This window comes from Cervus canadensis, chromosome 14, assembly GCF_019320065.1.
Source record: "Cervus canadensis isolate Bull #8, Minnesota chromosome 14, ASM1932006v1, whole genome shotgun sequence".
NCBI classification, from domain to species: Eukaryota; Metazoa; Chordata; class Mammalia; order Artiodactyla; family Cervidae; genus Cervus; species Cervus canadensis.
The window spans coordinates 10,410,070-10,437,255 of record NC_057399.1 but is presented as its reverse complement, the minus strand read 5'-3'; the positions used below and the strand labels follow the sequence as shown (position 1 = coordinate 10,437,255).

Genomic DNA, 27,186 nt, shown 5'->3' with positions numbered 1-27,186 from the left:
TTCGCAACACTTCCAGACCCATCCGCCCAAAGAGACGCGGGGCTCGGGCTGCTGGCCCCACACGGTGCGGAGGCGCGGAAGGTGAACCCGAAAGCCCTTGTCCCACGCTCTCTACACCTTTCCCGCCTTCGCGGGTGTCGGGCTGGCCTGGTCGAGTCTTCGCGGAAGAACTTGGTCTTAGGGACCCCCGAGGCCGGGCAGTAATTTACTCCCCCCAGCCCTCCCAGCAAACGTCCAAGCGAGGGGGTGGAGACCCGCCTCCGGACGCGTGGAGAAGGGACCCCACGGTCTCAACTCAGCGGCAGGCGGGGAAGCCCCCAGGCGGGTCTTACATCAGCCACCCCACGTACGATCGGAGGGCGGGAGTAAGTCGCTCCAGTCCCCGGGGCTGCGCCTTTCTCCCCCTCCCACCCCAGCCTCCGCCCCTCCCGCCGCGCCTCGTCCCCGCCCCGTCCTTGGTGCGCCGCGGCTGCCGAGCCGAGCGGCGCCGCGCGGGGCCGAGTCGAGCCGAGCAGCCACCCGCGCCGCGTCGCCGGTTTAAGCGCAGTGCGGGGCCGCGGCCGGGGGCGGCGGTAGTGAGACCAGAGCTGCGCTCCAGCCCCCTTTTCCCTCCATGGTTTCTCTCCGCTCCCGCGAGTAACTTGGCTCCGGGGGCTCCGCTCGCCTGCCCGCACGCCGCCCGCTACCCAGGACCGCGCCGTCGGCCTCTGCTTCGAGCAGACCCCTTCCGACGGCCCTCGCTGCGCAGGCTGGGACGCCTCTCCCCCCTCCGCCCCCGCCGCGGAAAGTTAAGTTTGAAGAGGGGGGAAGAGAGAGAAACATGGACATGAAGAGGAGGATCCACCTGGAGCTGAGGAACCGGACCCCGGCAGCTGTAAGCAGACCCCCTTCGGGCGCCCTCTCCCCCCGATGACTTGCATGTAATGGTGGCCACCTGCGGGGCCCGGGCCGCGGGTTCGCCGGCCCCGGCGCGGGGAAGAGCGCAGCTCGCGGGCTCGGACGGGGAAGGCGGGCGGGCGCTGAGGGGGGGAGCGAGCGCGCGGGGATTAACTCTTTGGCGCCCGCGGGAGCCCGCGGCCGTCCGGGGAAGGCAGTGGGGGTAGGGGAAAGCAAACTTTGAGCTCCTCGCCCGCCGGGGTCCTTTCCCTGAGGAGCGCGTGTGCGTGTGGCCGGCAGCGAGGGAGGGAGGAGGGGATTGTGTAACGCTGGGAGCCATGTTTGCAGCCTCCCGGGATGCGCGGCCGGGCGGAGCTCGGGCCTGCCGAGGAGCCGCGCGGCCAGCCGGAGCCGGGCCCGCTGCGGGCCAGGCTGGGCTCGGCGCGCCCCAGGCCGGCCGGGGAAGGGGCTCGGGGTGCGGGAAGGGTCTCCTCAGGCTAGGCCTCGCGGTTGGCGCCGGCCGGACCCGGGCAGGGGCCGAAGGGCGAGAAGGGGGCTCTTCGCCTCTGAGGGGGACGGGAAGCCCCCTCGGGCGCCAGGGGGCTAGAGCGGGCGCGGCTGGGCGCGCGCGGAGCGGGGGAGGGGCGAGTCCGGGCGGCGTAGGTGGCGCAACCGCCGCCCCTCCCCAGGCTAAGTTTGAAAAAAGGACGCGGTTCCCGCCATTTTTCAAGCCTAAAAATAAAACTTTCTCCTCCATTTCTCTCGCTACCCTTTCTCCCCCCGGCCTTCCCCCGTCCCGGCCTCCCAAGGCGGGCGTCGCTCGGCCGGGCCGGCCGTTGTGGCGTAGACGGCTTCTCCCTCCCCCCGCGCCGCGGCGGCGGTGTCCGGGGGCCCCTGCCCGGGAGGCTGGCCCCTCGGTGTGGGCGGGCGGCGGCTCCTCGCGTCAGCCCGGGCGCGCCACAAGCCGACACAGCGCCATGTTGGCTAGCGCTCGTCTCCCTCCGCCGCGTGAGCCAACAGGCTGGCTCGGCCTGCCAGGCCCCGCTCGTCTCTCCCGGCGGTGGCTGTGGGCCGCCGCTCCCCGGGCCGAGCCTGCGGCTTGTTTGGCGCCCGCCTCGCCAGGGCTCGGCTCGTTCTGGCGGGAGCTGCGCGCTCCGGCCGCCGCCGACTCATCTCTTGGGCGCACTGCCGTCCCCTCCCCCCTTCTTAAAAGGGCAACGCCAGGCGGCCGCCTCCGCCCGAGTCGGGCGTCTAGGGGGTCCGGGCGGGTTTCGGCCGGGCTCGCGGGCCGGGAGGCCTCTGCCCCCGCACGTGCTACAGGCCGTCGACCGAGGCCAGCGCTCGCCTGCCGCGGCGGGTGGGCCTTTTAAGACCCGTCTTCTCTTCCCCTGGTCCTCCTCGCGACCCAGAGCAGCTTCCTGCGGCCCTCGCCGGGGGGCCGCGCCGCTGCCAAACCCCCTCTTCGGGTGAGTGGCGTCCTCTGTCCCTTGGGCAGCCCAAGGGAGGTCCTTCCATCTCCGCCCGAGCTGGCGATGGGCTCGCTTCGTGCAGTCAGGGTTGTGGTAACAAGTTGCTCACTTGTGGAAATTGGTCAGCCCGGCCTTCCCTTGTGCGCACGAGGTTTTGAATCCCTGAGGTCCCCACAAATGAAGTGCGGGGTTGTGGCACCTCGTGGCCTCCCCACTCGTCCCCGGAGGACCTCGAGGGGTGAGCGTCTCGACTCGGTCCTCCGAGTTTTAAGGTTGAGGTTTGACCGCGCTCGTCCCTTCCGTCCATCAGTCAGACATTTTGTTTCGGCCACGTGCTAGTATCCTGAACTGTTAAGCTTCTTCACATCGTAAAACTTGCAGAGTTGTGGTCTCATTTTGAGGCGTTGTTAATTTAAGACGTTTGAATTATTACTGCGTAGTTCCAAGTCAGTAGAATATGAAGGTATTGGATTTAGCCAAATTTTCCAAAAGAAAATACACAAGAATCTTCAGTGCCTTAAAATGTAACATTTGAATTCTTCGAATGTGCATAAAGCACTATTAAAATACTCAGCTAAGAGCACCGTTGTTCCTTCTGGGAAACACAACTGGGCTGGTTGTATATGGACTTTTTTGTATTTGAAATAACTAATTATTGCTTTTTAAAATACACATACATGTGCACGTGTTAATTTCTCAAGAAATCAACTTAAGCTTTGCCCTTTTGCCAAAAACAGGCTGAAGTCATGTATCTGTTTAACTTAAAAGGTTAGTTTCTCAGTTGCACTATTCACATATCAGGTTCTCAAGCCACAGGTGACTGTTGGCTACTTTATTGGACTTCACTCTCCTACTATATAATCCACTGATTTTATTAAATAAATATTTGTGTCCCAACAGTATGGCAGGGCCTGGAAAAGCAGTGTGCACAAGGCAGAGAGCAGCCCCTTCCCTCCTGAAGCCTCAGAACCCCGTGGCGCCTGCTGCCTTGTGCAAGTTAGAGGCCTTGGGAGAGTGTCATGGGGGCCAACCAGGATTGTGGGGTAAGAATGGCTCCCCGAGGGACTTAAGGGAGCCTGAGTAGGCCTTAGGTGTTTAGGAGAGGAAAGCTTCGACCTTAAACAGAAGGCTTTTTGAGCTGTGGGCGAGTGGGGTTGTAGATTTCAAGGAAATTTTAAAAGATTAATTTAAAAATGTTTTGCACAAAAGCATCCTTCAGGTAAGTGAGAAGTTACAGAATGATTCTAAGTCAGCTAGTCATGTGGCTCCCTGTGTGTGTTAGAGTAGGCTTGACCTCTGGGGTCCTGTAGACTTTTCATCTGGGAAAAGAGGAAGAATCCTGTCTCTTGTAAACCTATTGGTATAAGACAAGAGGCTCTTAAATGCACAACAGTATATTCCTTGGTTGACCTTGATGTCATCGAGTGAGGTAAAAGACGGAGGAGGGTAAGTGGAGGTTTGATCTTCAGAGTTTGTGTTTGAAGATCAGATGGGCTTTTTTTTTCTGTGAGTATGGCTGATTTGTTTTTATGTTTTTATTTGGAAGTTTGAAGAAGACCCTGGTAACACTTCACCTTCTTGTGTTCTTTAACTAAAACACATAAGACAGACCAAGAGAGTAGGTTCCATGTCACCTGTTACTAACGTGTGCTGTTTACCTGAGGGAGTGGCTCGTAAAGAAGTACATAATCGAGTTTTTTCTGAGTCCAAAACACCTCTTTATATGAGAAGTTTGTTCTCATAGTGGAAAAATGGCTTAAAATGGCATTATAAAGTCATATTCAAAAAGAATAGTGATCACTGTTTTAAAATACAGGCAAAGGGTAGGAATTATTTTATTCAAAACATTGGTGTTGTCAGTTGTTTCATTGAGAGGAAATTGTCTAGCAGTAGAACATACAGGTGCACCACAGAAATTGATGGTGCTGGCAGATGTGGTGACACGTGCAGTAATGAGATACTGATGCAACCTATATCTAGATCTGGAATTTAGATATATTCCAGAATTGGAGGAACAGTGTCTTTATGTGAGACTATCATTTTCCTATTATGCCAGACATGCCACTGATAGGAGCACCTCGTTAACGATGAATCTAGGGACATCTGCCCTTGATGTTCCAGTCTGTTCAGAGTTAGAAAGTCATGCAGTTACCGTGGTTTGCAGACTGCACCTGGCAGGAACACTAGTGGCCTGTATGCTAAACTGAGACATTTCATATTCCACAAGTAAGAATACTTTTTCCTTAGTACCAAGATATTGACAAAAAAATTTTTTTAAATACATCATGTGAGGGTTCTTCCCTGATGGTCCGGTGGTTAGTACTCCATGCTTCCAATGCAGGGAGCGTGGGTTTGAACCCTGGTCAGGGAACTAAGATCCTGCATACCACATGGCAGTGGCCTTTAAGAGAAAAAAAAAAAAATCTATTACATGAGAAAAACCTTTCCCCCAACTTTTGGCATTTATTGTGTCTCGTTATTTTAAACTCAAGGGCTTGTTCAAATTTGCTGCATAGCAGCCAGTTGGGTTCTTTTTCTTATATAGAATATATATTTCTTGTATTCTTTAGTTTACAGCATCATTGAATGAAAAATTAGATACAGATAAGCTAAAAAAAATAGTAGATATAGATTTAAAAAAACTTTAAAAAACACCCAGGAATCTCACACACACATTCTACCACCAAGATATTCTGGTATAGTCCACAGGAAAAGTTTTTTCTGAACTTGGATCTTGCTATTAATGAATATAATACCTTGTTAAAGTATAGTAAACATCTATCTTGCATTGTTAATGTCTGCATAGATCATAATTTAACCATCCTCATTAGGTGGTTAGAAAGTTTTTTGCTGTTTTAATTAGTATTGTAACAAACATTTTGTATTGTGAATCTCTGCCAAATTGCTTTTTAGAATGGTTCTCTTTTTTACCTACCCGCCAGTAGGATGAGTGTTTCTTTCCTTCATACAGGCAGTTTTGCCACTCAAACACATTTCAGTACTACTAATGTTCTATTGTCATTTTGCAGACATTCTTTTAAAATAGTAGTAGGGTGGAAGGTCTGAAGGTTGGTTAACTCTGAAGGACGGGAGTTGTCAAGGGTGGCAAGAGTTACTTTCCATGTGTTTGGATTATTTCACTCACTATAATAATCATGTATTTTCTAACTAAAATAATTGATGACTTAATGATCTTTAATTCTCCATATTGTCTTTTCCTCCTCTTATAACAGTTGTAACTGATAATTGGGGAAGGTCACCCCAAGAGTAGCTAGGTAGCTCGTTCAGTAAAGAAAACTGCCTGTAGTGCTGGAGATGTGGGTTCAATCCCTGGGTGGGAAAGATCCCCTGGAGAAGGAGTCGGCAACCCACTTCAGTATTCTTGCTTGGGAAATCCCATGGACAGAGGAGCCTGGTGGGTTACAGTCCATGGGCTCCCAAGAGTCAGACACAATTTAATGACTAAACCACCACCAACCAGGGAAATAGGAAATGAGACCAAGTGGAGAGGATGAAAGGAAAACTCGTGGATCTCCTCTGTGGCTCCTAGCCCCAATCTCTGTAACTTGGCTACCATGTATTTCAAATTTTTCATGGGAAAACTAGAGTATCAGCTTTGCTGATAGCTATAGAAAACTAAAAAGTTGCATAGGAAATAGTTTGGATTTTTGTTTTTAGTTCTTAAGTGTTTGCCTTAAATTTGTGTTTGAGGAAAAAGAACTAATTTAGTTGGAAAATAAGGGATGAGGAAGAGTGAATTTGGCCCCCAAAGTTGTCATGTATCTTCAAGCGAAGGCCAAGCAACTGTGGCTTGGATCAAATAGTGGTAAGTGCTACACACAGAGGTACACGTGCCTGCCAGCATTCCCTCCCAGGGAGGGTTTGGGACATAAGGAGGAAAACTAGGGCTGTTTTTCCTGGATTCGAACCTTCCATTTATTCTGGGCCTGTATCAGGAGGCAGTGACAACATCGGTCCCCCATCGTGTCACACTCGGGAAGGACTTCACGAAGAGGGAAAGCCTAGTTAATCTTACATGCTGTTGACATAATGTCTGAGAACAGACACCTTTTCCCCAAAGTCCTGTTTAGAACTTGAGGCTGGCCAGAAGGGTGCTTATGGCAGGCTTTTCAGGCCTGTCGTCCTTGGGCACAGCCCTGAGGGAACCCTCCTTTGGGCTCTGCAGTAATTTCCACTCCGCTCTATGCCTGTTTGTGGCTCATCTTCTTGCTGTGACTCTGGACTTGGTTCTGGGGTTAACACAGTTCTTTACTGCATCCTCAGCCTTGCTGGAAAAGTTCAGGGACATGACTTCACTGCTGAGCCGTAAGCCCTTCCCTGTGCTCACCCCAATAAATTGTCTCCTCCTACTCATGGAGAAAATTAAAGGTCTCAGGTATGTATGCCCTGACTTCTCACTCCCCACTTGTAAACTTACCAGCTCCTTTTCTTATCCTATCTCTTCTCCATCCTCGAGAGTAGAATGACATCTCATTTTTAATACGTATCTTTTATGATTTGTTGTAGTCAAATGAGTTTGTTTACTGATGATTTATGTTTTTATGACTTGTCTGCTTTTTTGTTAGTATTTTGGGGTATTTGTTTTTTCCTCAGGATAAAACCAATATGCTCAAGAAAAAGGTAACTATATGCATATACCTAGAATTTCCATATATCAAGAAAGGTAACAAAAAAATCTTGAGAGAGGTTGATTGTCATTTTAAGATAAAGAACTTGTAACTCAAAAAGATTCTGATGTTTGTTTTTTCACCTAGCAATAGATTGTGAGGAGATAATCCTTATTCCAAAAGAAATTTCACATAAAAAGATAGCATGGCATTATTTATAATAGGGAAAGTTGAGAAACATGTTCATTAGGGAGTATTGTAATTTATTTTACATCATATCTTTTAATTTCTTTAGACATTAAAAAGTATAGTTGTTATTAAGTAATACTGTTTCATGTTACTGTATTTAAAATATACAAAGACTGAAAAAAAAACCAAAATATTAAGTGACAAATAGCAACATTCTTTGCATGTGATTATGCCTATCATCAGAAAGTAGTTTCTTTCTATATCCAGGTTTCCTGTTTCATCATTTCCTCAGTCCCTACAATCCTGACACAAGCTCCTATGCCAGTTTTTCCATTTTGACTGTTGTAAATGTTCTTTCTCATATTGAAATATCCAGTTCAGTTGCTTAGTCGTGTCCGACTCTTTGTGATCCCATGAACCGCAGCACGCCAGGCCTCCCTGTCCATCACCAACTCCCGGAATATGGTGGTAACTAAAATAGGCATGACCCTGCCATCATGATGCTTGATGAAATTTAAAATCTAGCACTGACTCTTTTTAAACTTAATTTTTTTAAATAGATCAATAATCTCATTGTAAAAATGTTAGATAAGATTATGGGAAAGTCCCCAGGACAGTCACTTTTACTCCCTGAGAAGAATATAAGAAAGTGAATGTGTGACAGGTTACATAAATGAAAACATTTTCTGTATTCATCCCCCAGTGTCTCCTGGAGATGTCTCTCCTTGATGGACAAATTATCTAGTTTTTTCAGTCCTCCCGCTTGCCCCGGTGACTTCTTATGCCTTATTTCCTAAGCCTTTCTATGTGTTTGAAACTAATGCTTCACCTTTGGGTACTGCTACTCTTGATTCTTCTCAGGCTTCCTTTGCAGGATCCCCAGGATTCCATCCTTGGTCCTTTTCATATGAATTCCATCCCCTTCCACTACTCTCTGCTCTGATGACTTCCATATACAGAAGTTAAACCTTGAACTTCAAATTCTCCTGTCCAACTCCTTGGGGATACTTTCACCTGGATTTTTCATGAGAACCTTAAACTTGATATCCTCTGTAGTATTCATTACATACCTGCTCCCCTCCCCGCACCCAAAACTGTTCCTTCCTATTTCCATCCAGTTGCATAGTTCCCATTTCTTTAAACCAGAACCTTAATTCTTCTCCATCTTCTTTCAGACCCAACAATTCAGTTTGCAGATTTGGACCACTTTTAACATCTTTTTTTCCCTACCAGTTTCTCTTTCTTGATTCCTATTCTGCTGAAGCAACCAGCAGACTTGTTCTCTTTGACTCTAATTAAAGCGGAATTTTACCAGTTGAGAGGAATGTCCAAGAGGTGATTTCACCCATGGGCTGGGAGGCAAAATGGCCATCTAAATTCCTCCTTATTTGGCTTTTGGCATATTGGTGTCATTCTGTATAGCATTTTTGGATTCTCTGTCAGATATAGTCATAGAAAAGCCCCAAATCAAATGGAAACATTTAGTTATATTGCAATATACTGCTTAGGTTGGTGGGTAGTTACGGTTGACTTTTTTTTTTTTTAATGATTTTTTTGGTTTTCCTTTTTTTAATGCAAAAGAGATACATGTCCTTGTCATTCTCCTACACCTTTTCCCAGAGGTTATTTTCTCAGCTTTCACTGTGTCTAAAGCACTACTTTCTATAACAGTTCTACTTCACCTTGAGGAAACTGAGGCACAGATAGGTTAAGTGACTTGCCTAAGGTCACAGAGGTTGTAAATGGCAGGGCTAGAAATTGACCCTAAGCATCTGTCTCTGGCGCCCAGCTCTCCTCAGTTTACTTTAAGTTTTCAGATAGGCTAATTTTTATCAGAAGAGGGAAGACTGTCCATAAAGAGAAAAGTGGAAGGAAGGGAAGAAAGAAACAGATGTAATGGGCCTGTGTGCATGCTGAGAGCAAGGCTTCTGAAGAGGAAGTAGAGTAGTAGAGAGTGAGAAGTTGTGGCTGTGTGGGTATCCCTGACTCTTAAATCTATTTCCTTCTCTGTAATTGGGGGCAGGGGGGTATGGTGGTAAAAAGAATAATGAGTTAATTCTCCATAAATGTTAGCAATTGCTAGAGTAGTATCTTTGGATTTTGTGTGGGAGGATAAAGATACTAACTCCTATTTTCATTTTAGAGCTATCAGCATCTCATACATGCTTGATTACGCATTAATGCCATTAAGTGTGTTAGATTTACTGCAAGAATGCCTTTGGCAGTTAAAACTTATTTGCATCCGTGTAAATTTATCAAAACGTGTTTAAAACTAGGAAGTGTCATAGTCAACCACAGAGCAAGAATGGCAATAGAGATTAGCATGGTAGATATTTACACAGTAGACTTTATTAAATAATCCGTATTCAGAATTTTCACATGTGATACTCTTGGATGGGTTTGAATTCTGAATTTCAGGACCTCTAAAGGAGATTTTGTGGTCTGAAAAAGGAATCTAATATCTAACTGTTCTCTTCCCTAGAAATATCTTTTTTACACATAAAACAAAGTGATCTTGGTTTTGAATTAAGAGCTCTTGGATCTTGGTCTTTTCCTAGTGTCAAGATAATCTTAGTAAGGATTAATAAGACCAGAGGTAGAAATGTTAGTCCAGAAACCTGTAGCCACAGTCTCTTAGTGACCTTGCTGGAAAAGTTAAGTTTTCTTCTTGTGTCAGTCTCCTGGGCCTTGTGGCCTAAAGGAGTTTATGGGTAGGATGGGCCAAGATGAGAGGTGGGTAGCTTCTCCTGCATTTGTAGTTAAAGCAAGCCTCTTGGAACAGACTTGGGGAAAGGACTAAGAGCGGGTATTGTTTCTCTTCACTTAACATCTTAAGAGCTGTAGTTTCTGTCTCTGGAAAGTAGAGTTAAAATCTTTATTTGTAACCATGGTCTGACATTTCACCCTTGATATCTATTAGAATATTGTTGTTAAAGGCTTAATCATTTTTTCATTTATCTGCAACTATGATCTGGGTCTAAGTAGAGGCTGCCCTTATATGTGGGTGATTTGTTGAGTATTTATGGTTGGAGCTTTTGCATTGTTCTTTGTTTTCTATATGTTTTTGAAAACTTTTCTTCCCTGCTTTGTCACCCACAGGTTCGAGAACTTGTCCTGGACAATTGCAAATCAAATGATGGGAAAATTGAGGGCTTAACAGCTGAATTTGTGAACTTAGAGTTCCTCAGTTTAATAAATGTAGGCTTGATTTCAGTTTCAAATCTTCCCAAACTACCTAAATTGAAAAAGGTAAGTACTTTTTCTTTTAACAATAGAAGAGAACCATTCTGGGGAAGGGAAAAATAAACAATTCTATCTGTAAGGAAGCATTTAGTGTAACAGAGAGCACATGGCCTTTGTAACTGGGCAGATCTGGAACTCAGCGTTCCATCCAGCTCTATCATTTCCCTGATGGGTGACTCTTTCTCAGGTTATGTAATCTCTCTAAGACTCAGTTTCCTCACCCGTAAACTGGTGATACCATCTGATCTTGCAGAATTGCTGTGATGTTTGGAAATAATACATGTTGGATGCTCAATAAATAGTTATGATGAATAATTTAGTACTCAATAATTGTTATGGATTTGTTGCTATAATGTTAACTACATTTTGTTCTTAGTATGCTCTGGTTTAGGAACCATGGGTTCCTCCTGCTTTTCATGTTTAACGTTGATTAAGGGAGGATTTAAGTATAGACCTTTCAGATTTGTAGCCTATGATATTTCAAATCCATTATGTAATTCTTAATGACTAGGGAGTTTAAAATGTGTTGTGACTGATTGAGAATTCATTTAAACAAAACTGTATTTCCCTTGCCTAGTTAATGGTCCATTGTTAGGGCTTTATTGGTCTAATTATAAACCAGTCATTATGCTCTCTTAACACTGCCCACCCACCCACCCCCACACACACTCCCCCTCATCCTTGCCACGCACCAAGAAAAAAAAAATTGTCAAGAAAAATGTTCTTTTGTGTGTGTCTTTGCACATTAACCTGTCACAAAGCCTCTGCCAGAACTGAAAGAAACTTAGAAGATCTTCTAGCCTTGTTTATAGGCACAGACCCAGCAGTAGACCCAGACAGGTACAGTAATTTGCCTAAAGCCACCCACAGAAGTGGTTTAGTACTAGAGCCAAAACTAGAACCATATTTCTTATTTGCTGACCCACTACCTTTTCCATTACATATGAAAATGTGTGTGGTCTTGGCAGTGTTGCAGAATTCTCCACTGTTTACCTAATCTCTTTATTAGGGAGTTTAAGTTGAAGCTTCATCTAAGAAAGATACACATAGAAAACTGAAATGAAATTTAGGCAACAAATAGGTAAGCTGTTCCTATATGCTTGCTTGAATCTTGAGAGGGACTTGTTTCTTTTTAAATACATGAATTAAAATCCAGAAGTGCTGTGTGTTTTAAATGCTCAGGTAGTCCTCATGAGTTTCAAGGCAACCCTGCTATTAAAAAGAATTCTGTTATATTTAAATTTGTACATTTCTTTTCTTTTTTCTGATCGGTATCTACTTTAGAGGTTCAAGTGTAATCCATTTTTGTTTATGTAGATTATCATGACATGGGAAGCTCTAATAAGCCCATTGGAAACGATGGCATTTTAGCCTGTGTCTGCACAGACTTGATCCTAGCAGGTCCCGACTGTGTGCTGTGTCCTCTTCCCTCCTGGCGCCTGGTACACTTTCCTGAATTACTGTGGTCTCTACTGCCATCCTTACTCAGAAAGTCACAAGAAACAGGTTCTGAGAGAAATGTCACGAGTGTCCTAAATTACACATTGATTTCATTTCAAAATAAATATGCCACCAAATGTTTTGGCAGATTGCCTTGTTATCTCTCCTCCCTAAGATACTCATGTTGAAAGGTTGTGAATGTTATATATGTCGATATTCTAACCAACCAAGAGAAATTTTAGGTATTTTACTGGACTACCCATCAGAAGGGGGAAACAAATGTATTGAAATGTGGTATTTTTCTCTTCTGAAATGCTTAAAAACACCTAAACAGACTTCTTGTCTTTAAAACTCCGTCTTGCAGTGAATGTTTCAGTTTTTTAGAGTTCTTCTGCTCTGCATGATGTACTTCATTTCTTTGCATGCCAGACTAAATTACGTAGGTTTTCCTTCTATTCTAGGTACATAGCACAGGGAGGAGCACATTGAAGCGTGTCTCCCTGGCTGCAGATCATAGGTTCACAACTGTAACAGCTGTGTAATCTTGGGCATGTTGCGTAGTCTGTTCTTAGTTCATTTTCCTCATCTGTAAATGGGGGTAATAATTCTGCTTACCCATAGGGTGGTTGTGAGATCAGATGAGTTCATGGATTTCTAGTTCTTTGAGCAGTGCCATAAGTACTTGGGTACTTAACACTTAAGTACTATGTAAGAATTAGATACGCCCACTCCAGTGTTCTTGCCTGGAGAATCCCAGGGATGGGGTCGCACAGAGTCGGACAAGACTGAAGTGACTTAGAAGCAGTAGCAAGGATTAGATACAGTTAACCATTGTTGTTGTTGGCAGTTAAAGTAGAATTGAAACCAGCTCTCTAGCCTCAGTGCTCTCATCTGCTAAATGAAGAGTTTGAATTAGATGCTCTCAACTGTCTTTACTTTTCCAGGCTCCAGTTTCTTTCACTGTACTGTTCCTTGGTGAAGGCTCATTCCTTCATTGGCATACCACTTACCACTCAACTTGACCTGCAGCAAAGAAATTAGAATTCTTGTAAAGGCTCACGATAGATTCGTGTAAGAAGTGTCCTCTGGGGAACTGGCTTCCCCAGCCCTGAAGCTGTTGCCCCATCCCCTTTCTTGAAGTCATGGAACTTCTCTAAGGGCCTGTACCATTCCCGTAGCCTTCAGGGCGGCCTTCCCTGGTGGCTTCCAGAAGTAGAACCCCGTGGCAAGTCCACACTGTACGGAAACAGGTTGGGTTTCAAGTAGGGATCATGAGTTTTGCTTGACACACAGAATAGCCGCTTAGAATGCGTTTACCTTTCCTGGCACATACAGCATATTGCAACTTCTCAAAGAATTCTAATTTGCTTTGACCCACTTTTTAGGTTAGAAAATGTATTCACTGATGTTAGGGCTCAAACTGTTAAAATTAGCAGCTGATTAAGAAAATGCAACCCTCTCATCCTTACATGTCTCTCCTTCCCTGAAGAGTTCCTAGGATCTGTAATTTGGGTTTAATCGAACAAAATGAACATACATGCCCTAATGAAAAATAGAGGTCATTTGATCTTGCTAAGTGTCTGAGAACTGTATTTGTTGCTTCTAACGCTTCAATGACGCCTGTTTCTCTGTGTGTTTGTGTGCTGTATGCATTTTCTCTTAACAGCTTGAGCTCAGTGACAATAGAATCTGTGGAGGTCTGGATATGTTAGCAGAAAAACTTCCGAATCTTACACATCTAAACTTAAGTGGGAATAAGCTGAAGGACATCAGCACGCTGGAGCCGTTGGTGAGTAGCTGAGGACTTGGAAGCCAGGACTTATTGGTCATGTTCATTTCATATTTCTTTATTGTGAGGGAAATACCTGGAAATAATGAGAAGATGGTTTTTTAATAATACTTTCTATAGAAGGAGTCCAGAGTAAAATATCAGAACCTCTAATTACATGTATTCCTGTGACTTTGCTCTCCCTCCCTGTTTATTGTGGCCGCTAACTTCAAAGGGGAATTCTTTTCTTTTTTGTTCTTTTTAAATGTCATATATTGACTATAGCCTTAAACATTTATCTTAAAAAATTTTCCCCAGACTGGCCAGGCTATTCTATACTTTTATAGAAAAGGCTGTCTATATCGGGTTGGGCATCTCAAAGGCAGCTCCAGTGAGGTTTAGGTCTTCTGATTCACAATTTTGAGCTCCACCTGGATCACTGTTTGCATGGGAACCCCCAAATTCTCCTCCTCTTACATGCTGGGATAAACTATAGAAAGTTCCATTTAAGTGCCAGTTGGGTTATAGACTTTGTTGTGTGACCTTGGGCAAGTTGCTTCTTCTCTCTGGGCCTCAGTTTCCTCCCTTATGAAGCAGGAAGGATAGTGATCCCTGCCTTACCTCACTTAGGAGTTCTGAGAATAAAATAAGGTAATGTACTTACATTGTAAGTTGGGAAGCTGTGCTGATGGGGGTCTAGTTAAGTGGAAGTTGTAGTGACCAGAAAAGAGCTTACGAAGCAACGTTGGGGGCCTGTTGCTCTCCTTTGCTCCATGAATTTTGCCTTTTTTTTTTCCTTGTTACAGGTACACTCAGATAGTTGGGCTCCTTCCTTTCTCACTAGTCCTGTTTTCTTCCCAGTTAATGGCGGGTGGGGGATAGCCCCACAGACTCTTTTTTTCTTTTGATGCCACCTGGAAATTCCTGTGATTTCAAGATTGTTAACTGACTTTTCCCCCTAAACACGCACAACATTGTATTCACAGACGTACAATTCTATTTTAATGAGGCTGATGAAACTCAGGCCTGTTTCATACCACCCAAAGAAGCCTGTGGCGGCTTTCTTTTTTTCTGTTTTACATAAAGTCAGTATTTCCATTGTATTTAACTTACGGACATTAATTGGGAGTGGGGCTAGTCAGGAGATAGCAGCTGTCTTTCAGGATCCAGCAGAGCAGAACTCAAGAGGAAAAGGCATCCTTCTGCTGTCTCTTATCTTTTCTGACATCACAATATATTAAAATATTTGAGCTTCTTATCATTTGCATAAAATATTGATATTTCAAGGGAAGATAAGAGTTAAATTATGACTTCCTTTAATGAAGATCTCTTGCTGGAACTAAGAGGTTTTTTCTCTCCTAATCAGTAATCGAGGCTGTACTCCAGTGTAAATTTAATCACTGTTTACCAAGACCCTTTGTTCTTATGTTTCATTAAGTGGACGGCATTCAGCTTATTTCTCATAAATGTTGGGGGCCTGTTGCTCACCTTTGCTCCGTTTTTTGCCCCTTTTTTCTGTTAGGTACACTACACTCAGACACCCGGGCTTCCTCCTTTTTCATATTAGGTACACTCAGACACCCAGGCTTCCTCCTGTTTCACTGTTGTTTTCCTCCAAGTCAATTCCCATTTCTTGTGTATAAGCAGACTTTTATTACAGTTTTCCTTATTCAGAGATGTTAACATTTGCCCATTGTATCCTCATGTAATGCAGAGAAGAGAGAATGTCATTTTAGAAATGAGGAGACTGAGTTTAATTACACAGTAGCTGTGGAATAAATGGTGAGCAGGAATTCAAGTCCAAGGCCATTCTTTCCACTGCCCTTGGAACCTGTTCTTCTCTTTTTAACCTATAAATTTACTCCATACCCCAATAGACCTAAACTGGGAGTTCCAGTAGTAAATTAAGCGCTGATGGTCTCCCTTCGGTCCCATGGGCTATACTAAACCTTTGTTGTGTGTTTAATGACAGCCCTGTCAGTTCACAGTAACTGTAAGCATAGGAACTCCTTTTCTCTAGAACCGAGTACCAGGCCATACCTTGCCACGCAAGATCGCTGGTGATTGCCTAATTCTCATGGCAACCTTAGTCGTCTTTGATGTTTCATCAGAAGCTTGTATCAGTGTCCTCGCATTCAGAGGCAGAGCAGAAGCAAGCATTGTGTAGGAATTGTTTGCGTGAGTGCTCCCGACCTGATCAGTGATTTATATGGTAGGACCCTTTGGCAATGAAAGTCTTAATCCCCTGAAACCGTGAAGTATGAGAAATAATCATTATATAATATTTACCGTTTTTGGAGGATCTACTGTGTGCCATACACGGTAGTGGGTGCTTTATGTATGTCATCCATTAATAATCTTCAACATTTCTACAAAATGGATAGAAATAACATGGCCCTCATTTTACACATGAGGAAGCTGAGGCTTAGGAGAGGCTGAATCCCTTGTCCAGAGTCACACACTTGGCCTGCCAGTGACAAAGCCATGGACCGCACGCCCAGGGCTGTCTGGGGAAGGCAGAGCTCCTGCTCTTCTCCTGAACTTGCTGTTCCAGTTCCTGGGGGTGCCAGGTGGGTCTCCTGAAGTTATAACTTCAGGATAAATAATATTGTAGGAGAAGGTGAAGGGGGGAAGTGTTGGGTCCATTTTAACTTCTCAAAGTATTCTTCAGTGGGGAAAACACCATCTCATCCTCATCAACCACATGCATTTTGAACACCGTCTACGTTGAGCCCAGTTCTTACAGTCAATGCAATGATTGTGAATGCCTCTGCTTACTACAGGGACATTAATCGAGAGACAAAGAAGGCATCAATTCAAACTTCCTTGGACACCTTTTTTAAGAGACCTGGGCCATCCAAACCATCCCCCAAAGCCCTTCTAAATTCTAAGAAGGCAAGCAAAATTATTGTTAATAAAATGTTTACTGTTTATTATGGCTAGCCTATTAGTTTTAGGCCAAATTTCTGAAATGGTAGAGTTGTGATTTTTTTTTTTTTTAAGCAGTATTTACATAATTACATTGGGATCCTGAATAATCTGTGTGTAGTGTATTTGGGGTCTTAAAGCACAATTTTAGAGCTGTAAACAGTTATATAGAGTACTCCAGTTATTTGGGATTTTGTTGTTTATTTGCTTTCACTTCATTTTCTAGCGTACTGTTCGGCACGTCTGAGTTATTCATAATGGTTCCGTTCTGAAGAAGTAGCAAAAGTTATAGATTCAGAGTTTCAGAAACTGGGAAGCCTTGGAGGCCCTGTGTACTAGGCTAGTCAAAGGAGTTAGAAAACGGGCCTGGGGCACTGTTGAACATTGAAGATCAGGAGTTGTATGTATTTTTGCACATCCATTCCTAGGAAATAATGTTGGCCAATAAATGGCTCGTTCCTTTGAGCGAAGAATTTTATACCGAGCCTCTGTGGGAAAGCTACCAGATTTACTCATGGTTCTATCTTAAGTGGTATAGTGTCAACATACTTGTGAAGAGAAAAGTTTCCCCAGTTACCTGCTGTGGTATTTCAGCATTTTTTTCCTCTTGGGCAAGAAGTCATACCTGGACTTCTGGGGGTCAGGCTGTCCAGTAGGGAGCCTATTCTGAAAGCTACATGACACAGAGGTCATTCTCCCTACAATCAGGACTGGGGACAGCTTTCTTATCACTTTAGGGACTAACTTAATAAGCACATTATTGGATCCACAAACTCTTGGATAACTGCACATTGGTGTTTTGAGGAATACATTTGCCTGTTGCTATAACCCTGTTCCGTGTTCCCTGCCTGGCTTTATGTTCCCAAGGGCTGTTCAGTGAGAATAAAGCCAGTGTGGGAACCTTTTTGATAAGGAATATGAAGGTGGTGAGTGCAGGGGTCGGCAACCCTTGCCCCTACAGGACCAGGTAGTAGATCTTCTAGGCTTTGTAGTAAGTCATTTTGTAACTCCCAACAATTACACAGATTCTTCAAGTTTTGAAGACAGAGTTTTGTTTCATCTCTGTGTCTTCCAGGTGCTTGTGAAAGTTGAAGGAGATTTCTCAAGAAAGCCTCAGTCCTTAAACAGCATTTATTTTTTGCAATTTACTTCATAAAGAGATCCTCTTAGTAATATTTAGAGAATGCCAAACTTTCTGTATTGACTCAGAACCATTAAAGAGTTAAGTTTAATCTGCCTCCTTAGCGCAGTAGGCAGCGCGTCAGTCTCATAAAGAGTTAAGTTTAGGAATCCATATGTCCGTGTTCCCCACCCCCACTCCCTATTGGAAAAGGCACCGAGCCAGTGGCTCCCAGTTTGTGTTTGCTCTTTATCGGCTTGCCCCCTCTCCTCCTCCCTGTGAGGGTCTGTTGTCACTTTCTGTTGCTCTCTGCTTGCTTGTCTGTAATACTACCTCTGCCCTCCCAATCTCTTAATTCACCCTTAATCAAAACTTAATAGACCTGGTATTGAAATACTAGTACACTGAGGTAATACCAAATGATCTGAGTAGAATACACAGATATTTTCCTATCAGTTTGGCTGCTCAGAAAACTTCCTGGGCCAAGTTTTTAGATCTTAACTATTTTAGATAATGAAACAGGTTTCAAACAAATGAGGTATTGCAATAAAACTTCAAGGTATGGTAAAATCAGAAGATTTTTGTATCAGGAAGGTCTGGTAATAGTATCAGTCTTTGCCCCCAAAACTAAAATAGAAGAAAAGAGTGAAAGTTTCTCTACTCCCAAAGTTTCAACTCTGAGTTCCCCTTGTTTTCCGCCAGCTTGCATCGACTCCCGTCTTCCCAGAAAACACTCACATCCCCACACCTTGTGGTTCACTTTGCTCCGTTCTCGAGTGTTTCGCATCTGTGTCCCCACGTAGAAATGCCAAGGACCTTGATGCTGACTGAATTGGTGTGACTGAAAAAAATGTTTCCCCTGTTTTCCTACCCCAAAAGCACTGATTGCTTGATAACCCAGCATGATCTCATTGGTCATTTGATTACTCAAGTCTCTGATTTGTCTCATACTATAAAAAGATCCACCTTTAATATTTAAAATTCATATTTCTTAAGATTATTCATTCATAGTGCCAGAAGGAAACAGTTCTCTGAGAGGATAGTGGTAGAAGGGAACACTAGTTAAAAATCTAGCGACCAGTCAAAGGTTATGATGGACTTGAGATGTTTTCCTATGTACAAGGCTGAATAGGCTTATTGAATTCAGAGCCTAGAATTTTACCTCTTTAGGAGATGGTTTTCGTTGCTTATGTTCCTTTGGTTTAGGAGGTATGTTTCTTGATCCTTTTCTTCAGAAAAAGTTGGAATGTCTGAAGAGCCTGGATCTGTTTAACTGTGAGGTTACCAACCTGAATGACTACCGAGAGAGTGTCTTCAAGCTCCTGCCCCAGCTGACCTATCTGGATGGCTATGACCGGGAGGACCGTGAAGCCCCAGACTCAGATGCCGAGGTGGACGGTGTGGATGAAGAAGAGGATGATGAGGGTGAGTGGGCACTGAACGCTCTTGCTGTCAAGAAAAGTAATTTACATCCATGCACGTAGGCCTTCTGTTAAATTTGGAGTTCTTAGGACATTGAATCTGCCTGCAATGCAGGAGATCCAGGTTTGATCCCTGGGTCAGGCAGATCCCCTGGAGAAGGAAATGGCAACCCACTCCAGTATTCTTGCCTGGAGAGTCCCATGGACAGAGGAGCCTGGCGGGCTACAGTCCATGGTATTGCAAGAGTCGGACATGACTTAGTGACTAAACCACCAGGACTTTGAAGTCTTCAAATGATTCAAGATAGACAATGGTTTGTTAGCTAATTAGCTTTGAATTTGGAGCCTAGAGATCATAAACTGTGCTCCAACCCATTGAAGTGGTTTATGGTTCACTAACAGGACCATTGCCTCAAGTCTCTTGCCTTTCTCCCAGCAGTTCCCCCTTTCCTGACTACTGCCTGTTTGTTCTTCCCGACGCCCCTCTGTCAGCTCTTCCGGGCAGCGTCTGTGGTGCCGGAGCTCCTGTGCGCCCGAGCACTCCCTCACTTGCCTTCCTCACAGCCCTTGTTACTCGGCCACTCTCGTCTCTTCTGACTTTGCTGTGATTACCTTCTTAGCTCTTCATTCACAGGCCCTTGCACTTAGTGGGTACTTGGTCCATGGTTTTTATATTCAAATATAAATATCTTTCCTACCTTCGATAGATGACTAGAGTTTTAAAAGGTAATGATTTGAAAGCACTGTATGTTGATTTCCATCTTCTCTTTAATAAAGGAAATAATCTCTGGCTATAACATGGAATTAGAATGTACTTTTTACTTTTGACATTTGATCAGTTTTTTCACCCTGGTTCCTCCAAGAGTCTTAATATCTTTTCACCCAAACTAATCCTGCTCAGCTTGTGCTCTCCCTACACAGTGACTTGTTTAGTAAGAGTCACTCTTAGGCTAAAAGCTGTTTCACCTGAGAGGCTTAGAGGAAGCAGAGCTTATATCTCTTTAAAGATAGAAGTTTATAAGGCAGAAATAATCAAGAAAAGTGAAGAACACCATATTGCAATCAGTGGCATAGTACTCTGGAAACATTTTGCAGTTTTGTTTTGCAGCAGATTTGAGACAAGGCAAAAAGACATGGGATGTTAGATGGTAAAGTGAATAGGATGCTTCATCTTGTTCCAGATGTTCATATCACTTAGTCCCTTCACTGCTGGTTCTCCGTTTCTCTTACAAATCCGTCTGGCTGGCTGTCTTAAGTTCACCGTAAGTGGGTAGAGCAGCCACTCATGTGCAGACACCTGTAGAGGAGACTCCGTGAGGAGTGAGAGGCGGTTGGGAGCAGGACCAGTCAGGCGGGCATCTGGGTCTCCTGCACGCCAGGCTGCAGAAAATGGTTTTAGGAACAAACAAACATGGTTCCTGTCCCCTTGTCTACTAAGAAGAGAAATGTTAAGTGATCAAACTAAATAAATAATCGTAAGTGAGCAAAGTCTGTGGTGACGGAGAAGGACCCCAGTACGTGTGTGAGAGCGTATAGCTGAGGCTGCGGGTCTGGCCTGAGGAAGTGATGTCTGTCTGAGACTTGAGGGCTGAGCCGGGGTTGGTCATACAGTAAGGAGAGGGAGGAGGCAGGAGAAGGCACAGTGAGCTCCAGGACCTGGAGAGGTGAGAACAGCTTGACCAGGGGCCTGCGCCAAATGCAGTAAAGATACAGGACACGGGCGCCTGGCCACCACTGTCCCCTCATGGAGTTGTTACGGGTGTTCCCCAGGTTCCTGATTGGCACAGCTGGTTTGTGGTGGAACGGGTTAACGCCAGAGGAGGAGGTTGGTGGGGGGATTTTGGTTGTTTGGGGGTTTTGTGACTTTGTACTATGGAGAATTTGAGACATAAACAAAGGTAGAAATAACAGTAAAACTATTGTGTTCCCATTACTGAGTTTCAGCTGTGATTAGTTCATGCCTGATCTTATTTTATATACATGCATTCCTACCCACTTCTCCCCTTCCTTATTTTGAAGCAAATTCTAAACACTGTATCATTTCATCAGTAAGTATTATAATGTACATAGGACTCCTGGCCTCTGGATTTTATGGATCTTAGGTCAGAAGACCTGAGCCTCAGCAGCTTTTGATGAAGGAGGTGACTGTGGTTCATGGTTTTCCCTGACATTGGTGTGGCCCAGCATTTGTCCGTGGGCCCACCCAAAGCTCCCTGCCACCTCAGTAGGTATTCCTTGATGTGTTCCTTTCGGACTGTTTTCAGAAGGAGAAGATGAGGATAAGGAGGAGGATGAAGACGGCGAGGAAGAAGAGTTTGATGATGAAGAGGATGACGATGAAGATGAAGATGCAGAAGGGGAGGAGGACGAGGATGAAGTCAGTGGGGAGGTCAGTGCCTGCCCTGCTGCCCTCTGCCCTCTCGTAGTTAAAGTGTGGATTGTTTAAAAAAGAAAACTCTCCTGAAGAAATTACTATACTTGTAAATAGACTAATAGTGGTTTGACTCATTTAGCTTTTGTCCCCCTTTTAGTAAATATTAATACTAAATGGAATACTTACTGAATGCTAAACTAGACAGTGCTTGGCTGTGCAGAGTAAGTCTTGACCCTTTAACTTTGGGAGGCAGTAACAAGTTGAGGATTCATCCAGTAGGGTGAGAAAGCTGGAAACATTGAGAACTGATGAGATGGCCTTCCTTTTGTTGTATTGAAATGAAAGGTATCTTTACCAACTCTAAACTTCTTGTATATCCAGCTTAATGAAATAAGTACATTATGTACCTTCTGTGATAAACAGTTAAGGATGCAGAGTTGAATAAAAATGTGGTCATACTCTGAAGGAGCAAGGAAGGGGGTCTAATTTATGGGACATGTAGTAATAACAGAATCTCTGAGGAGCTGAAGAAGAAGCCATAGCTATCCTTCTAACCATAGAAGGATAGGAGAAAGGAGTGACTTTAATCCTAATGGGGATTTGTAAAAACAGGCCAAGAAAGTTTAGTTCAGTCGCTCAGTCATATCCGACCCTTTGCAACCCCATGAATCGCAGCACGCCAGGCTTCCCTGTCCATCACCAACTCCTGGAGTTTACTCAAACTCATGTCCATCGAGTCGGTGATGCCATCCAGCCATCTCATCCTCTGTCATCCCCTTCTCCTTCTGCCCCCAATCCCTCCCAGCATCAGGGTCTTTTCCAATGAGTCAGCTCTTCACATCAGGTGGCCAAAGTATTGCAGTTTCGAAACTTCAGCATCAGTCCTTCCAGTGAACACCCAGGACTGATCTCCTTTAGGATGGACTGGTTGGATCTCCTTGCTGTCCTAGGGACTCATTCTCAAGAGTCTTCTCCAACGCCACAGGCCAAGAAAATTAGATATCATTAAAAAAACGTTCTTTTATAGTACAAATATAAGACTGAGCATTTTTATAATCTTGTAGATAGCTAATGAAAGTAAGTTTCTGAAAGAAGCATTTTATTTATTTTAAAAATGGGGGGGTGGATATAGAAATATTTGTCCAGGGATGTCCCTGGTGGTCCAGTGGTTAAGAATCCACCTGCCAGTGCAGAGAACGTGGGTTGAGTCCCTGGTCGGGAAAGGTCCCACGTTCCTGGGAGCAGCTAAGCCTCTGCGCCGTAGCTGCTGAAGCCCACAGGCTCTGGAGCTCCTGCCCCACAAGAGAAGCCGCTCAGTGAGAAACCTGGTGTGCTGCAGCCGGAGAAAGCCTGCATGCCGCAGTGAAGACCCAGTGCAGCCGAAAATCAAGTAATTAAAAAGAGAAATCTTTGTCCAGACCTGCTTTGAAGTTGAAGGTTTTAAAATTAATTCTGGAGTTATCCATTGTAAGTTGTATACTAATGAAAAACGTCTGGCAAATAAAGTGCTTCTGAAAAGCAGTTTTTAAAGAAAATTTTTAATTAAGCCCATTAAATAAAAACCAGCAGCTCTCAGTATCTTAAATAAATAAAAGTAACGTTACAGTTTTCTCCTTGAATGAACTGTTAAGTTTATTGACAACTCTTACTTTTCTTCGTACTTCTCAGTGGGCAGAATTAATCTAATGATGGTGTCTGTTTACCGTTCTGTAGGAAGAAGAGTTTGGACAAGACGGAGAAGTTGATGAAGATGACGAGGATGAGGACGAAGACGAAGATGAAGATGAAGGTGGGTTAAGGCATGCACTTTGGTCCCCCTCAGTTCAGTAATACAGAATTGGAAATCAGGGAGAAGAAAATAAAATACCTTTGGCCCTGGTGGTCTTCAGAGGCACGGATGAAGGCCTGTGAGTGTGTGTGTACCGGCCCGTCCCCCGCTCCGCAGCAGGTCCTGATGCCCGTGTGAGGGAGGAGGCCCTGGCCTCAGTCCCCGCACGCTGTGTTTTTAGACCCCGTCATTTGTGTCACTGTTAGGCAGGCGATTCCTGTGTTCAGAATTTATTCATTAAAAAAATTTTTTTAATTGGAGTGTAATCTTTGCAGGATAGATAAATAGCACTGTTCCAGTTCTCCTTTCCCCGCCACAAATAAAACCAAAGAAACACTTGTTTATTAAAAAGTAGATTTTAACACTGGTGTAAGTTTCAGAGCACTGAATTGTTTGCTGAGCTTTCTGTGAGTTTATATTTCCCAGCAGCATCTTCGCTCTGTGCCCATCTCAGAACTAAATTTACTTTGGATACAGCAGTGATCAGGGCCTGGTCTTTGCCTTCAGGGGGATTTTTAAAACAGCGTTTAGTGCAGATTTAGTTAACTTCATAAAAGTAATCATGAGTTTAGTAGTTGAAAAGACAGAACGATGTGAAAGTCTCTGGGTCTCAAATACCTAGAGTCTAAGAAATCTCTTAAAAGTTAATGTGAACTGCAGTTTGAGTCTTGCCGTTTTCTAGGCTAAGTACTTTGCACTGGTTCACTTAATCCTCAGAATAACACTATGGAGTCAATGCCATTGTCCCTATTTTACTAATGAGAAACTAGGCTTAAGGAGCTCATCTCCTAACCATTAAATTCATTTTTGTTGCTTCCAATTGCAACAGTTAGGCAAAGTACATATATGCCTTTCCAGTTGTCTCAGTGAATTTTTGTTCTCATACAGAAGAGGAAGAAAGCGGGAAAGGTGAAAAGAGGAAGAGAGAAACAGATGATGAAGGAGAAGATGATTAATAAGACCCCAGTAACCTGCAAAAAAAAGAACTGTTCAGTATTGGTTGGACTGCTGACATGGATTTGGTAGCTGTTTTTTTTTTTTAAAGGAAAAAAAAAGGTAGCTGTGATACAAACCCCAGGACACCCACCCACCCAAAGAGCCAAAGAATAGTTCCTGTGACATTCCACCTTCCTCCATTTAGTCCCTCTTGGAAATCCACCACCAAGCTTGGGGACTTCACCCCAACAAAATTGTAAGCGTTGTTAGGTTTTTGTGTAAGACTTGCTGTAGCGTGGATAGCTGTGATTGGTGAGTCAACTGTCCGTGGCTACCAGTTACACCAAGATTGTAACAGCATTTTTACTTTCTGTACAACAAAGAAGCTTTGTAAATAAAATCTTAACATTTTGGGTCTGGTTTTTTCATGCTTTTCTTTTCAAAGACTTTTTTTTTTACATTAGGACATTGTGACAACTGGCAAAAAAATATTTTTAAGAATTTAAGTGAAATAAACACATTCCTCTTTGATAAAGCCTAGTTGTATGCTTACATTTGTAAATTAAGACTTTGTAAGCCTGTGTTAAAACACACTAAAGAACTGGTTTCTTTGGTGTTTTTTTTATTAGTGGTTGTTGAGAAATACACAAGTGTGTAGGATCTTTGAGCATTTAAACCTAATCCTCATTCTTGATGATTGTGGAAGTAAATGATGTACACTTTTGAAAAATGATGTTTGAAATTCAGTGCTGTGGAACCCCGGAAAGGCAGTAAAAAAATGTTAGGTCCAAATAATAGATGAATTAAGGAAAGGAGGGTCATATAAAAGAGAAGAGTCCCAGGAGATCTGAGTTGTTCTGGCTCTGCTACTGGTTTCCTGTGTGGCCTTGTGTTGCCCTCTGGATTACCCCCCAGTCTATAAAATTGAGGGGGTGTGACCAAATGGCTTCTGAAAGTCTTTTGCAGCACTGATGGTCTCTGACCCTCAAAGGACTTGGGGGAGGGGTAAAATACTCTGCAGTCTGTATGCAGTGGTTCAATACACGTGTGACTTGTCAATAATTTTTTTTGTAGTGGAAGATCTGAGGATTGTTTTGGTAACTCTTAGCTGTAAGCTACTGGAATGAGTGGGTTTTTACACATGTAAAAGCAGTGTTAAAGGTTGGAACCTAATCTGAATTTAGTTCTAGCAAAAGTTACATAGTGTCAGTGGACCCCTGGATACTCCAGGGGGAGAAGACTGAGGTCAGGAGGAGAAGGGGACGACAGGGTGAGATGGTCGGATGGCATCACCGACTCGATGGGCATGAGTCGGGGGCAAGCTCCCGGGGATGGTGAAGGACAGGGAAGCCTGGCGTGCTGCAGTCCATGGCATCACAAAGAGTCGGACACGACTGACCCACAACAGCAGCAACTAGGCTTTAGAGTGGACGTTGCTTTTTACAAAGGAATATTAGGAAAATCAGTTTCTGGTTTGACATATTTCCCCAACCACGAGGTCTTACTCAGTGCCCTTTGGCACACCTTCAGTACATTAAAGTTATTTGTACAACCTGAGCGTCCGTAGGTTTTGCATATATTGTCAAACAACGAACAGTAACTTCGGATGCTTTTGTTTTCCTGCATTTTCAAGTTTATAGAACTTTTTGATATCTTTCAAGCTCCTGGGATATGCCAGGCTCTCCTTGGCTGGGCAAGAGGGGGAGGGGGTTGGGATAGAGACAAGGCAGCTCTTGGATGCTCACTGGAAATGTAAGGAAGAGAAGATGCGGAGTGATGCTTACCAAGACCCAGAACAAGTGGTCCAGTAAGAGGGTGATTCAGAGGTGGGAAGGGTAGCTTTCAACTGGGAGGATTAGGGAAGTTCCCTAGAAAGGGAAGTATTTGAGCCACACATGCGGATATGGGTGACTAGAAATACGAATGGAGAAAGGAGGGAAGAACATGATGGACAGGTCAGAGGTAGGGAATTGCATACGCTTGGCTTCAAATAGGCAAGTTTGACCAGAGAATGAGGAGGAAGAGAGGAATGGCAGGTGAGACATGAGCAGTGATTTGGGACCTTATCCCATGGGGACTTGAACGGCAGAGTTTTTCTGCGCATTCACTTTACAAAATGTCAGTTTGACCTATGACCTGTGGCCAATGAGGATTTCTAGGGAACCATCAGACCTGCTTTTCCTTTTAAAATGAAATTTTCCAGAAGCCTGTAACGTGCAGACCTCTGATAGGGCCTTGAGGCCTAGGTGCTCTCGACTGAAGACTTAAACTTCTTGAGAAACAGGCTATTTGGTGATGAGGTCACAGAGCAAACCCTGTTTCTGGAGTTCTCTCTCCTCTGAAGGAGACGTTGGAGTGGACTTGCTCTCCGTTTTTGCAGTGAATGTTTTAAGTTAAACATTGAGCTGGGTGGGAGCTGTGATGGGCTGGATAACTGGTCCTTACCTGCCTCCTGCAGGGTGGGGAGAGGGGTCTTTCCCACACACAGCTGCCCTCCAACCAGAGTAACGACCCTGTTCTATGTGACACGGAATGTCATGATTGCATTTGTCTTTTAAAAACAAAGGAAGGGTTAGGAACTTCCTTGTTGGTCCAGTGGTTAAGGATCCGCCTTGCAATGCAGGGGGCGCAGATTCAATCCCTGGTCAGGGAACTAAGATCCAACATGCTGCAGAGCAGCTGAGCCCGCTCAACACCACTCCTGAGAGCCCGTGTGCTCTGGGGGCTGTGTCCCACACGATGCAGCTAAGACCTGAAGCAGCCAAATAAACATTTAGAAAACAAGAGAACTCTTGCTCCTTGTACATACAGGGAAACAGGCATAGAAAAGCATCAAGGGCTGGCCCAAGGCTTCCTGAGGAAGTAGTGAAAGAACCTGGCCCTGTTCTCAACTTGGCTCTTACCTTTAGTTTCCTCCTGCTGTAGGAATCCAGGCCCTAAAGAGTGAATGACACTTCTGATGGAAA

General features: G+C 44.2%; 1 protein-coding gene across 2 annotated transcripts; it reads left to right on the top strand.

Moving 5' to 3' along the window:
- The first annotated feature begins 456 nt into the window (after positions 1-456).
- ANP32B (acidic nuclear phosphoprotein 32 family member B) lies at positions 457-27,186 on the top strand. Of its 2 annotated transcripts, none has more exons than XM_043486809.1 (7): positions 457-874; positions 10,262-10,411; positions 13,512-13,634; positions 18,897-19,086; positions 21,347-21,471; positions 23,170-23,245; positions 27,146-27,186. In XM_043486809.1, the coding sequence occupies exons 1-7, from the start codon at positions 821-823 to the stop codon at positions 27,169-27,171; spliced, it is 744 nt and encodes a 247-aa protein (XP_043342744.1). In that variant the 5' UTR covers positions 457-820; the 3' UTR covers positions 27,172-27,186. The 2 variants fall into 2 exon arrangements, with proteins under 2 accessions (XP_043342744.1, XP_043342743.1); XM_043486808.1 differs by lacking the exon at positions 27,146-27,186 and adding an exon at positions 24,173-24,633.

Bases quoted from the DNA above. Each gene is read 5' to 3' on its own strand.
- ANP32B (XM_043486808.1), top strand. From the start codon at position 821: ATGGACATGAAGAGGAGGATCCACCTGGAGCTGAGGAACCGGACCCCG. The intron at 10,412-13,511 runs GTAAGTACTTTT...TTCTCTTAACAG, and splicing joins AACTACCTAAATTGAAAAAG to CTTGAGCTCAGTGACAATAG. The intron at 23,246-24,172 runs GTGGGTTAAGGC...GTTCTCATACAG, and splicing joins AGACGAAGATGAAGATGAAG to AAGAGGAAGAAAGCGGGAAA.